A 13,832-nucleotide genomic window follows, 5' to 3' on the forward strand; every position below is an offset into this window, starting at 1 on the left:
TGACAGGAATAACGAAATAGCTTCTAAATATCCTGCTTGTTACTTAACTTGCAATTCATAATTATAAATTTGGAAAAAAAAAATTGACTTCAACTGTTGCAATCTAATTACTATGACAGACTTCATAATAAGACCCATCCCTTCTGGTTTTTCGCAGTGTTTTAGTCACGCTGTTTTCATTCAGTCTTGGATCTGTTTAACAGTGTATAGCTGGGTAAATTACAAGTTTAGATTTTATAAAGCTAATATTGAAATTATGTAATGCTGACACCCAAGGAACATAAAATTAGCACTGTGCAGCTAGCCAAAAATGTAAATTCTTGCTGGCATACATCAGTGGTATGCTGGCCCATATGGGTAAGCTTCATATGTGGTATTTTGTTCTTCTTGATTTATAGATATTGAGTAGTATTGCATCATACAATTTTTGTCAATCAGTTTTTAGACAGTGCAAACCCATGGAAAGCCTGATGATTTGTGTGTCACAATTTGTGAAAGCAAATTAAACTTAAAATTTGATTGCTTATTTATATTAACACCATTGGCAGCATTTAAAAGTCTTAAAATAACTACATGTGTATCCTGGGTCCTGAAACTTATGAATGATCCATCTTGATTATGTTGCAATAGATTTTGTTCATAGATTGAATTACTCATGTTATAATTATTCCACTTTTTTATTGTAATTCTAATTAATTTTAGAAATATAATGCACATTGTAGGGAAAATATTTATATATTGATAACTGAAATTCACAGGAGGGGTTACTAAATTGCCAGCCACTAAGATTTTTATTTTTATTTTTGCTAAACTTTAGATGTCAAAACTTTTTGATAGGACACCACCATAAGAAGTTGTGTTTTTTTGGGTTTGCTAGAAGTGTAATCACATGTGCAGATAAACCAGCTTCAAAGACCTTTAATTTCTGGCATTTTAGCAAATTGATTTTTCATTCCTTTTGAAGGGATAATTGACCTCAGAGCCAGTGTTTAATTTTAAATGATAATAATTAGTTCAGCCTTATCAAAGTCAGGAAAGGATCTAAAAAGAGAAAGAACCAGGCCTTTGCTTTTCCAACTAATATCAGCTGAAGGTAAACATCATGAATGGTGGTGTTGATTTCAGCTTCCTGCTTACTTTTTATTCACTGTTTAAAGTGATTAAGTTTGTATTCACACTGAATTCTAAAAATACATTTCTGTTACACGTTTAGTCCTATGCAAAAGAGCAGTCTGCCCAAATTCTGCCCATTTCCACTAAAAGGAGAAATTGGCACAGGCGCCAGGTAGTTCTTCACATTGTCCTACAAAGTATGTAGGTAAAATCCTGTTTATTTTAGTGCAGAACAACTCAGGTGACAGGAGTTGATATCCAGCTGTAATAACCAGGTAGTGTAGCTCAAGGGCTGGACTCCCCACTACAGGAGACACAGAAGCACTTGTGAAAGAACAACAGACATCAAGCAGGTGAGGAGTTGGAACATAGCTTGTGCTGGGGAGGTTGGGCAGAGCAAGGTTAGGAATGATAAGCAAGCAGTGGGCTGAAGATAAAGGCTGTGCTTGGAATAGCACCTATAACACACTTGGAATCACTGTGTCAAATATTGGCTATTTGCCCTGTTGGCTTGGGTTTTCTTCCTCATTGAATAATTAATGATGTCTCCTGCACTCTCCAGCAGTGGTGTAGACTGCAGACTCGATTGCTTAGTCAGCAGGTGCTGACTATTGGAGAGTGATTTGACCTCCTCCTGGATGAGTGTCTCTGGCATTTTATTCAGAATTGCAGTCATTTTCTTCCCAGTGGTGATTTGGGGTTCTCTTTTATTGTTTCCTCTTGCCCTTGTTATTTGTTTATTTTATGTTTTTAATCTCCATCCACAAAGGGATGGAAATGCTGGGTGGGATTTGTGGTTGGTGAAGCCTGTACAGCTGAAGAGCTCTTTCCAGTTTTCTGGAAGTCTTGATTGGTACACAGTGAGGTCGTGAAAACAAGTCACCTTTAGTTCAGATAAATCTTTTCTTTCTTCGCATTTGTAGCTGGCTCTTATGCCGTGGGCAATTCATGTTATAGGCTGGCTCCAGAAGGCATCCAGGAACTGAACTAAGTTTTGATAACATAACTGCTTTTCTGTGAGGAACTTCTTCAACAGTATTAGAGCTAGACCACTCTCTGTAGCTGCAAGTGGGTCCTTCTGTGCCTTTCTTAGCAGTCTGCTTACTTGGTTAGGGAACTTGAAGTGTTACTCAAAGAGTATTTTGCTTTAATGTTTCTACATTGTTTGAGATGGGGCAATCTGTCCTCCCCTCTCTCTGACTCCATATCTAACAAGGAAACATTCAACCTTGTCCAAATGTCCTGGCTGGTCTACTTCCTTAATAGCTAACTTCCACTGTGATTTATTACTCAAGGTGATGTCTCAGCTCCTTAACTCTTTTCTGGTTATTTTCTCTTGAATTTCAAGTTGGTGTACTCTTGTGTCAGTAGAACTCTCTTGTAAGCTAGTGCACGTTGCAAGTAGGTTGCCTTGAATTCTCAGTTCTCTACTCTGAAGTGACTGCTGATCTCCTGCATGCTTTACAGATTTGTCTTACAGATTTAAGATCTGACTTCATTGAAGTATTTAAAAAAATGGTTTACTAAACAGTTGACCATGTTCAAGTGGCTTTTCAATGGGTTTTAATCCATTTTAATGCAATCAGAAGAAGCTGTATTTAGGATAAAGGAGTTTTTCAGCTCAGCAATCCCAAAATTATGTGAATGGTGTATATGGAAGTGTGTGTGTATATATATGTGTCTCCTGAAGAGCTAGTCTGTCACTGACATTATCCATTTGTAAATTATCACTTTCTGTGTTCAAATGGTTAATCTAGTACTGTCTTGGAAGTGCTGGAGCTGTAGTGTATTTGCAGGGTATCTTCAGTGCACTTCAGCAATAAAACTGCTATATAAAGGACTATGAGACCTGCTTTCCTGTTACATACATGGTTGGTCCTGCCCTGTCCCTGACCACACAGTAAGCTCAGTATTCGTTGACTTAATAGATTTATTTCTATGCGATGCAAATTCATTTGGTGTACTTCCAGCAAGATTGCGACTGCTCATACTCCCCACAGAGAGGTAAAGAAGTTAGAATGTTCCACCAGTCAAAAAGGCAGTTCATCACCAACAGAAGTGGGATTCTAGATTTCTTCATTGAATTACCATCTGTAACCAGAAAAAACATAGTTCCTTACAATTACACTTTTTATAAATATGACCGATTATTGTTATTTGATAACAATTCTTTGGGCACAGTTTTCTTGCCTCTTTCAACATCCATTGTTTTAATTCCTGCTCTTCCCTTCCCCCTCCACACTCCCATGTGAAGTTAATTATTATGTCTTGTCCTTAGTCTCCTGCTGACCAGTGTAAGAAAATCCACGCTGGTGATGAGGTGATCCAGGTCAATCATCAAACTGTGGTAAGTATTTTGGAAATTCTGCTCTGCAGGCTTTGCCTGTTCCCACTGCTAAAAAGGTAATAATTCTTCTTAGAAAGTAACTTTGCCAAACTAGATTAGTATTTATGTCTTTTAAAATATCATAACTACTGCTTATGTTTGATAAGAAAAAGCACAAGTAGAGTCAGTAACAGCCCAGAAAGATTAAGCGAAATTTATATTTTCCACAGCTGCTATTCAACATCATACTCTTTCTATAAGGAGATCCTAGAATATTTCCTTGAAGTTCTTACACTTCTCATTGTGGATACACCAGCTAGTTGAACTTTTTCTCTTAAACAGAATTTTGCATTCTGTTTAATACGAGATTTGGATTAAAAATGCAGAAGTGCTGGAACAGCCATATATTCTGAATCTCTTTGGGGGGAAAAAACCCAAGACCCCCAAGACGATTTAAGTGTTGATAGAAATCTAGCAGATTTTGCTTTTGTGCATTCTTGCATGCAGATTTATTTTTAAACAGATGAGCAGTTTTATAAGGTTAGTGAAAGTATTAATGTTTAAAATCACATATGTGTATGCTGGGCCTAAGGTATTGTAGTACCTGATTTGCGTACATTTAAACGTGCCTACCATTGCATTTCTTTCACAGCTGTATGCTGCATTGTGTAACTGTATGTATATAAAACTACATTTCATTTTATGTAGAAATCCAGGACTGATGTGTTTCTGCAGCATTCATAGAATTGTATCCTGACTTAAAACACATGTGACTTCACTGGAGAATTATTAATTTATTTGATTAAATTATTTGTAATTGAGGTCTAAAAGCCTATCAGAGCCTCATCCAAGATTGAGTGATTATATTTTTTCCTGTTTTGTGATGACACAAGCTGCTGCCTTATTACTGATGTTAGTTCCAATAGTGATGGTTACTGAAAAAAATACAGTCAAGTTTTGTCCCAGTACTATCTTAAGTCATAGGGACTGTTCCTTTAAAAAAATAAATAAAATTGTATGTTGCAGAAGAATGGAAGCAATGTTGCTGGAACTACAGGTGAAAGGAACACTTCTATTTATTACTTCTTAGGCATGAGTAGCATTGTGACAATGATGATAACTTCCTAAAGTGCTTATAATTTAGCCATTTAACTTTGTCTTGCTGAACCCCATCTCCAAACATAGCAGCAGCAAAATTAAGAAATCCCTTTCTGTCTGTCATTTGTGTGAGATGGAAATATGAAAGTCTGACTATTAAAATCTTATTATTAGAGAGCAAATATTTTCTCTTGAAAAGAATTATAACTTATTCATTTACACTTTAAATGTTAATGGAACATGCAGCTGTTATCTGTATTAGAGAGGTTCTATGAGTTGTCATAGTTACAAGTTGAAATATGCATTAGTCTGGCTTTCTCCATCAAACATATTCTTCAAGTGATAGACCTGATTTAATCTTTACTCCCATTGGTGAAATCCCCTCATTCAACTACTCAAGAATTGGCTTTCTGGATAACAATTCTTTCCATGTGTGTTACTACAACAGGCCCAAGGTGTTTGATACTTGTAATCCCTTTCCAGCTAAGGGCACAGTACCAACAGCTGAGTCAAGTGGCATAAAATAATTTTTTTTTAAAAATCCCACCACTACTAATTATTAATTCTGAAGTTTATAACAAGCTGAGAAAAGAGAAAAATGACAAGCTATTTTTTTCGGAAATTTAGTCTTCCTTTGAAATGGCTGGGAAAGTCTCATTCTGTCTTCACTGTGACTTTAGAAGGTCTGGCAGTTATCTTGAGCATGTGCATGTTTGAGGTATATCTCCAACCCTCTTCCTCTCACAGATTGGAAGTTTTAATGGTTTTGGTATCCCTTTGATCTCCAAGTGTGCCCTTTAATTCCAGTCACTTTTGGTATGTCTTGCTGCAAACGACCCTCAGCTGTGTTCCTTCTTCACCCAAGTTACCACAACTTGTGATGATCAATATCATGCCTATAATTACCATTAGTCCCATTAGTGGGCTAGAATAATTCAAAGGGAACAGCTCATTAAATTTCTGTGTAATCAATATTTTAATACTAGCAAAACCCGCTCATAAAATGAGGTGTAGCCCATTTGAAATTAATGACTGGGGGGGTGAGGGGGGACAGTTGAGTAACCTTACAAAAGAAAGGCTCGCATATCTGTGGTGGTCTTACAGGTTTTCCAGAGCTGTAAACTGTTGCTCACCAAGTGGAGGAGCATGGATTTGTGCCTGCACAGAATCCTCACTAGAACCCAACGCTTCCTCCTTACAGCCTTTGACTCCACAGCTTAGCAATGGCAAGCACTAGTAGAAGTAGAATTGTGAAAGAGCGAAATACAAAGTGGTTTGCAATTATACCTACCCAAAGCGTGCTTGTTCAGCTGCTTTCTACTTCTCACTTCTCTCACAATGTTGTCCAGATGTTTTTCTTGCCTGGTAGTTGCTAGTGCCATTTCTACCATTAGTTTGGTTTCTGAACTGGAGATTAAATGCTTGCTTCTTTCTGCCAAACTTTTATTCAATCTTTTACCCGAAAATTTTATGTCAAATGTGACACCTTCATTCCCTCTAAAATAAAATTGCAGCAAAAGTTTGCATTGATTTATGACAAGTTCGTTCTACTTTCTGCAGGTATTTGTATGCTCTGGAGGTTCTGTGTCCCACAGATTTTATCTTTGTTGTCCTAACAAAGACATTTTCTTAAGATTGAAGTTTCTGTAGCATTTTGGTAGCCTATCAAATATAAATCCCGTTCAACACAATGTGTGTTGAAAGAATCTGTTCTGAAGATGATTAGATCTCGTCATTTTGTATTGCCACTAGTGAAAATACTTTCCTGACTAGAGAAAGTATGGATTTCTTTTAATAGATTCCAATCCTATCACTGACTACTGGCATCATTTAATCTGTTTTTGACTGAACTAGGCCAATATATTTTCTAGATAAATTAATATTTGCTCATTTCACAAGATCTTTTGAGTTCTAAAACTTGCATTGATGTTCCCACATCCTATAATAAATTGTTCTGGTAGTTAATTATTCTTATTGCTGGGGAAAAAAAAAGAAAGTCATTTTATTTGTAATCTACGTTTGTCTGGCACAAGCTTCCAGTCCTTTGATCTTGATATATTTTTATCGATTAGATTGGAGAGCAGGTTTCTCATTTACGTGTTTTCAGGATGCAATCAAATTACCTCTTCACTTTATTTTTTTTTTTAAACTAGATAATTTGAGCACTTCCAGTTTGTCATCCTAATGCATGACCCTCCTCAACAACCTCTTTAAATTCCCAGCTGTAATACTTTGCATATTTAACATTGAGTTACAGAGCTGTACAGTGAAAGCATTCATTCATGGGTAGGGCAGTACTCCTGTGCTAAAATAGTACGAATGAGACTACACTAATGCAGCCATTACCAAAAGGCTTGTATTCATTTTTCATTCATACGTAGGCAAAAATGAAACTAAGAGGGCACTTTTATTTGATTTTTTGTTTTAAAAACAAAACCCATAATTTCAATTTAAATTTGACTCTTTCTGTCAGGAAGTCCATTTTAAGAGAAGAATCATTATCCATTTTGAAACTGAGAGAGGAATAAGCTTTTAAACAGGTTTAAGAAGATGTAGAAATGGAGATAGTTGTACTGACCCTGCACTCGTGTGGAGTCAGCATGGAGAACAGCATTTCTAATCCTGGAGACACTTCTCTGGGGTTGTATAGCTATAGCAGAGAGGTATGCTGACAATGTCAGTCCCATTGAATTGCTGGATGTGTGGAGTTAGGCATTTCAGGATTGATGCAGCTAGAATACTTTGGCTGTATGTTTTGGAAATTATTCTTATTACTTACAATTAATATACTCATTTATATAAAGCATTATATCTATTAAGAAATATCAGATAGGTGGGAGGTAACTATATTCATACTTTTTTTTTCCTGAAACCAGTTATATTAACAAATATATTAAAAAGATTAACAGAACAAACCCACTCGTTTTACTTTACTTTTCAAAAAGCTTTTCAATGTAGTTGAGAGTTAAAAAAAAAGTTCAGAAAGTATCAAAGGAAAGCAGCTTACAAATTATGTAATGCAACAGTTGAAAGAGTTTAAAATAAAAGACTTACTACGTGGAATCTGGTCTAACCGAGGAACACACTCTGTAATACAATTATAAAGATCAAAGAAATAATAGTACTTTGGGCAAGAAATTAATTAAATCAGGCAATTCACCACTGGCTGTTAAGATCACTTAATCATTATCCAATTTCCTTATTTTCCTGTCCTTCTTGCTTATTAGATTTTAGTAAAACAGCAAGAGAAACTTTAAAAATAAGTTATACGTTCTAAATTACTGCCACTCTAAGTCTTTATTTTTCCCTACAGTAACAACAGGCACTAGCTCTGCCAGTGCCTTGTAGATTTTTGCTGCTTCTGTTATGAAATTATACCAAAGTGCTGAATATGCCACCTTACACTTGTTTTCAAATAAATAATTACACGTGGATAGTATATTTTCTGATGCTCAGTTGAAATAGTACATTTCCTCTTGTCTTTTTAAGTTGTTTTATATATGGGACATGATTCTTTAGTCAGAGGATTGGGACTGTCATGCAGTGAAAACAAGGTAAAATTAAAGCTAAGATAGTCACTAGCCAAGAAACACTGTTTCTTTCAATTTTCCATAACAAGGATAGTATTGAACATAGAGCAAAGAAAAGAAAGCCAGTCATAACAAATATATAGGCATGTACATATTCAGGATGGAAACAAAGTTGGCTAATTTAATGCCAGATCATCTACATCAGTTTACTGAAGAGACTGAAACTCAATTGCAAGTCCCTAAGCAAAGATTTTTAATGAATTGTTTGCTTTAGGATAAATAACATTGTTTGCTGGGGAAGTAGAAGAAGGGGCAAAAATTACTAGTCAATACCACCCAAGACTTGAAATGCAGCAGAAATTTATGAAAAATAAATTGTGTTAATGTTCTAACTTTGATAATTTTTCAGACAACAGAAACATTGCAGATCCAAACAAGTGTTGATCTAGCTGCCTGACCATCTGTAAAATATTTGATTTACTTGTATATAGGAAAGTGTTTGATAAACTAGGGAAAGCTGACTTTTCAGAAAACTGAAAACTTTTTTAAGGTCATTTAATAGGACAGAGAGCAATAATAATGCTTTTAGTAATTCATGTTGAAAGCTATATGTTACTCAGGAGCAGCTGGCAAGACTCCAGAAGTCAGACTGTAGTAATTAATCCCAAATTAACTGAGCGCCATAGTGGTAATGTGACTGAAAATGGCAAAGATGAACTTGGAATTAATTGGGAACATGTTTCCAGGAGAAATAGAGTTTTAATGCCATTGTCTTGACATTGGTAGTATCTTCTCTGAAATACTGTGTGATGTTCAGGTCATTTACAGTCATCAAAGGTGTGAAGTTGCATATGAACATTAAAAAAATGTTACGAGGGGAAAAAATGTATCATCCATCTCATATGAGGAGAATTGTTTTAAGGATTTCAATTTTGTTAACCCAGCCAGCTAGGTCTAAGACAGAATTCCTCTTTCGTAAGAGACAGAGGCTGTAAAGACCAGAAGAAGAAATAATTCTTTAAGGTAAAAACTCTTTAAGGTAAAAAACAACGTTGTGCAAGAGCAAGCGTCTATACAAACATCTGTAAGTAAATCTGTGGTAGAATTTGAAAGAGGTCTACCTAGTATGGTGATTAAAGAACTGATGCAAATGATTGCGTTATAGTTGCCTGCAGCTTATGTAGAAGAGCGAACAAGTGGATGTAGTTGCCTAGAAGGGCTTTTGCGGCTCTGACACCTTTGCTTTGTTGTGTAAGGTGTTTGTTATGTTATCTCTAAATAGCTGTGGTTTTTAACTAATGTAGTTGCATTTTCATACTTGATAAGGCTATTCTTCGGAATGATGGATGCTACATAAATATGTGATCAGCAGCCTAATACTTTTTCATTCTGTTCATTGTCAAATTATACACTTAATTTAAGTGTGTCAAGGGCCCTGGAACAATGAAATCATTTCAGCACTAATTTATTGGTGTTAAGATATTTATTGAATTAATATCCTAGATGTATGTTTGTTGAATTGTAAACCTGAATCTCAATGAAAGCTCAGTTTAGATGGAGGTAAATCTGTAAATGTAGTGCCAAGTCACACCATCTGTGTTTCAGCACACTGTGTGTTGTGAAATACAAGTAGGAAAAGGAAAGAGAAAAACTGAAGGGGAGATGTCATAAGAATTACAACTTCTTCCCTCCCCCAAGATGTCGTTCTGTTTCCAAACAAATTGCCACATGTTACTTATTCTCAGGATTCTGCCTCTTCTGAAAGGCTTAGTGATGCATATCTTCCAGTAGCAGATCTTGCATCTGCTTGGAATCTTGCTGTCTCTGCTAGTTAATGAATATAACTATGTAAGATAATGGGAGAACATTTGTTTTTGTCATCTGTTATTGTTAGTAACAGTTAGGATATTAATGAGAAGAGTGAATCAGCTACAGGTGTTAATGACGACCTTCCCATTCAGTGACAGAAAGTAGTCTTCCAGCACATTTTTGTCTAATAATAATTTCCGATTTCCATGTTAATCAAACAAATTCCCTTGATTAATTCCCTAATGAGGCAAAGTGAATTATAGACTTAAAATATGAAAGGCTGATAGTCTGTTTCCTTAACAAAAAGCTGAGTTTACACAAGCCTTTTTTTTTTTTTTTGATGCAAATATGAAGAGAGGTCATACTCTTGAGGTTCAAGTAAGTATCCAGATGGCTTTGCTTATGTATTTGAAGAGTCTTGAGGGGAAACATCTGTCCTGGTTCATGTAAGGGTTACTGCAGTCAAGGCAGGATTACTTGTTTTCAGGTAGTGTGCAATATATTATGTTCTAAATATTTAGAAAATATTATTCTGTACAATTGATTTCCAGATCAACTGCCTAACAAGGTAGTTCTTAAATTCCTGTTTAGTTAATACTGTCTCTTTCCATCCTAGGTGAGATTAAAGCTGGCATATGATACAGTGAGTAGAATATGCACCAGTCTCACAAGCAAATTAAGGTGTAACGAACCTTCCTTCTGTAAGGTGCATTCTGTATTTGGTATTTCTTAAAACTTTTTCATTCTTCAGAGCTGTGATAGATATTTAGGGTTTGATAAGGCAGTGAAGGAACTGAGGAACCACACTTTTGCTTTATCCCCAGAAATGTCAGGAAAAGCAGAGAAAAGAATATAGGTATTCTATGCGCTATGCACTCCTAGTTCCACTGTCTGAGCTGTGTCTTCTGTATAATGTTTGAAGAAATTGGCATGGAGGTGAGTAACTGTTGTGGTGGTTTTGAGAATTGGGACCCTTTGATAAGCACCATCATGTTCAACAGTCTGGCTATTTTTTCAGTTCCTTTTAACAGATAAATATATCATGCCCTTAATGCCTGTGCAGTCATCCACAAATGCACCAGTTTGTGTTTTCTTCAGTCTTTTCTTTTTGTGTCTGCTACATTAAGAATTTTTTGTACTAGTTTGTTTTTCATACAGATCATTAGTGAGTCATCATTGGCCAGGTAGTCTTTATTTTAAAAAAAAAAAGGAGAAAAGGTGCTTGTCCAGCATGAACAGAGCTTGGATTTATAAAAATGCCAAAATCACTGTTGCTGGTAGTATGCATTCTGAATCCCATTCCAGAAATCTAGATCTTCTAAATGAGAAGGAACAAAGCCAATATAGGGAGAATCTAAAGAAGATATTGGAGAACTAGAAAACAACCTCATTTATTGTAAGTTAATGAAAGTGAGTTATGTTTTTCTGACCATATTAGTCATGCAGTCCCAGGTCCAAAATTATCAGATTTAGGTATACAAAATTACTACAGCACTGTGGATAATTAAATCATTATACTTTTAATTTATATTAAATATAACTTATATTTAAATCATTATACTATTTAAACTTAGACTGTATTTTTCCTTTGAGTTATGAAGTTAAACAGCAGGCATGTGGCTTCCAACATTCTAGGTTTTGTAGGCCCAGCTCATAAAGAGGTAAAAAAATAGTGCACTTCTTTCAATATGCAAATATGTTTAGCAGAGAACAGCACACCATGACTAGAGCTTTACTATGCTGTGCAAAGATGGCATAATAATGTCCTTCTGAATTTGTTGATTTGAATGTAATGAGTATCCTAATTGCTCCAATTTCATTTATTCAGGAAAATAAAAAAAAGTATCACATCAGTATTTTTGCCTTCATTAGTCTAATTTTAATGTTAACTTTCATTACTGAGTGAAATATCTTAACCCATATTGTAGAATCTGATTAACTGAATGTATATGCTAAAATCTTAAAGGACCAAAACACCCTTTTGCTGAATACATCTTACCATAGCTAGAAGCTAGTGCTTGCTATTAAAGACTGAATCTTTAAGAATAAATGTCAAAATCTGTCTCAAGGACTGGTTTTCAACTAAGATTTTTAATCCACTGTAATGACTTCTATTTTTTTCAAAGATATTTTTAGTAATACAATTTATAATAACATGTCCAAATTCCCAAGAGCATTTTATCATAGCCTAGTAGTAATGACTGCAGACTGTTCTCTAATAGATCTTGGTATTTAATGGTTTTGTCATTAAGGTTCTCATTGGAATAATTTATTGTTAACTTAATTATTTATCATTCTTTTCTAAAAGGAGCTCGTGGAGCTCTAAAGATTTCAGCGTTCTGAAAATTATATCAATATATAAAAATCAAAAATAGTTCATTTGTAATTCTATAATTTAGTAAAAAAAAAATATAGCCTCTGTCATTTTATAAACAAAGCACAAACTAGAAGAGGTCGTTTGGAATGCAGTTTGACATATTTGCATTTGTTTGGCTGTGGCCTGTTTATAATTACTACCATTTTCTAGTTTCCTGTGGCCAGTGCCTTTTTAGAAAGTTTTCTAATAGAACAGCAACATTAAAAATAGAATAGAACTTCAAAAAGCTATTAAAATCTGTATTGCAGTTCTTTCTGAGCCGAATGTTCACACTTGAGATCCTGGCTTTGGACCACTGTAGAGACAGGCTAAAACCTTACAGTCTATATCTTAACTTCTCTTCAGCCCTTAGAAGAGGATTTTAATTGAAATCTCTTCAAGGTTGCCTTTATTATTTTCCCCTCTACCTTCATGTGTATTCAGATATTATCTTCCCCTAAGAGGAAGTAATTATAAACTATTCCTGATATAATATGGTGATATATGTAGACTGCTCTGCTCTCATTCTGAAGACCTACATCTTTTTCTTTTTTTTTCTTGTTTTTAATAGCAATGGGAATACACTTTTGTCAGAAGAGCAGCGATGATTAAAGTGTTACAATGAACTGACATGTCAAACGTAGTCAAAAATCATAGCAAATATAACGGTGCTTAATGCTTGTATGTACTTGTTCAGTTACTGCTCTTGTATTCCTTAAGCTTTTTGTTCTTAAATGTTCACTTTAAGGCTGCTGCAATTTGGCCTCAGTCAGGTTGTGTCTGGAGAACTGCTGTATGAACCCAGCATTCTAATTCCTGTTCAGTACAGATCAACTTGACACTAGGGCTTAAGACTTGTGGTAGTTATAACACTTATGACAGGTCTTTACTATGGTCATTTATTGCTACTGTAAAAATCTGCCATATTTGGAACAGAAAATAGAAGGAAGAGTTTAATACAGGCACTTTTAGAGGTGCTGGGGGCTCAGCTTTTCTGTGAAAGAAACTGACTTTTGAAAAAAACTATTCAGTGCAGGATTGGATCCGTACTGCTTTGTTTAGCAGAACTGTGGGTAGAAAGTAATCACTAGTGTTCAAATTAAAACCTGACTCATATAAGTGATGTTTTAAAAAGGACACAATACTTAAAAGGGTAAGTGGAGAGTCTGTCCTGCACCTATTCACTTTCCTTGAGTGACAAATCTAGAAATCATGTGTAAAGAGAAGATGCAAATAAGTCAGGGTAGGAAAATCTTCTGAAGTCCTCCCTATAAATACTTATGCATACCTTGCTGTTTCCCAGAGCTGTATGTGTACCAATAACCTAGTTGTCACTTGGAAGTGGTTATTCTCTCCAGTAATTCCTTTCTAGATAGGCTCATTCTTGCAATATCCTTGGTATGCTTCCTGAAAATAACAAGATGAGACTAAATGGAAGCAATAGTTGAGCTCTTGGGACCCAGGGCTAAGGTTAGGTGTGACTAACTCAGTCTGCTTTAGTTCTAGCGTTTTTCTGACGCCAGTGGAAGAGAGACAAATTTCAAAATTTGTGGTGTTAAGTCTAGTTATCTAGATCAGGTCACAAGTATATTGACAATAC

The 13,832-nt window shown here is 35.3% G+C and overlaps 1 protein-coding gene across 1 annotated transcript in view; it reads left to right on the plus strand.

Annotated features, from left to right (window-relative positions):
• The window catches only part of LOC104643462 (connector enhancer of kinase suppressor of ras 2), a 205,289-nt gene that overhangs the window by 120,880 nt on the left and 70,577 nt on the right, over positions 1-13,832 (plus strand). The window contains exon 9 of the mRNA XM_075763063.1: positions 3,392-3,460. Within this exon, the coding sequence (XP_075619178.1) occupies positions 3,392-3,460 (69 nt within the window). The remainder of the gene's footprint in view (positions 1-3,391; positions 3,461-13,832) is intronic.

The sequence above is a fragment of the Balearica regulorum genome, chromosome 11, assembly GCF_011004875.1.
Source record: "Balearica regulorum gibbericeps isolate bBalReg1 chromosome 11, bBalReg1.pri, whole genome shotgun sequence".
NCBI lineage: Eukaryota > Metazoa > Chordata > Aves > Gruiformes > Gruidae > Balearica > Balearica regulorum.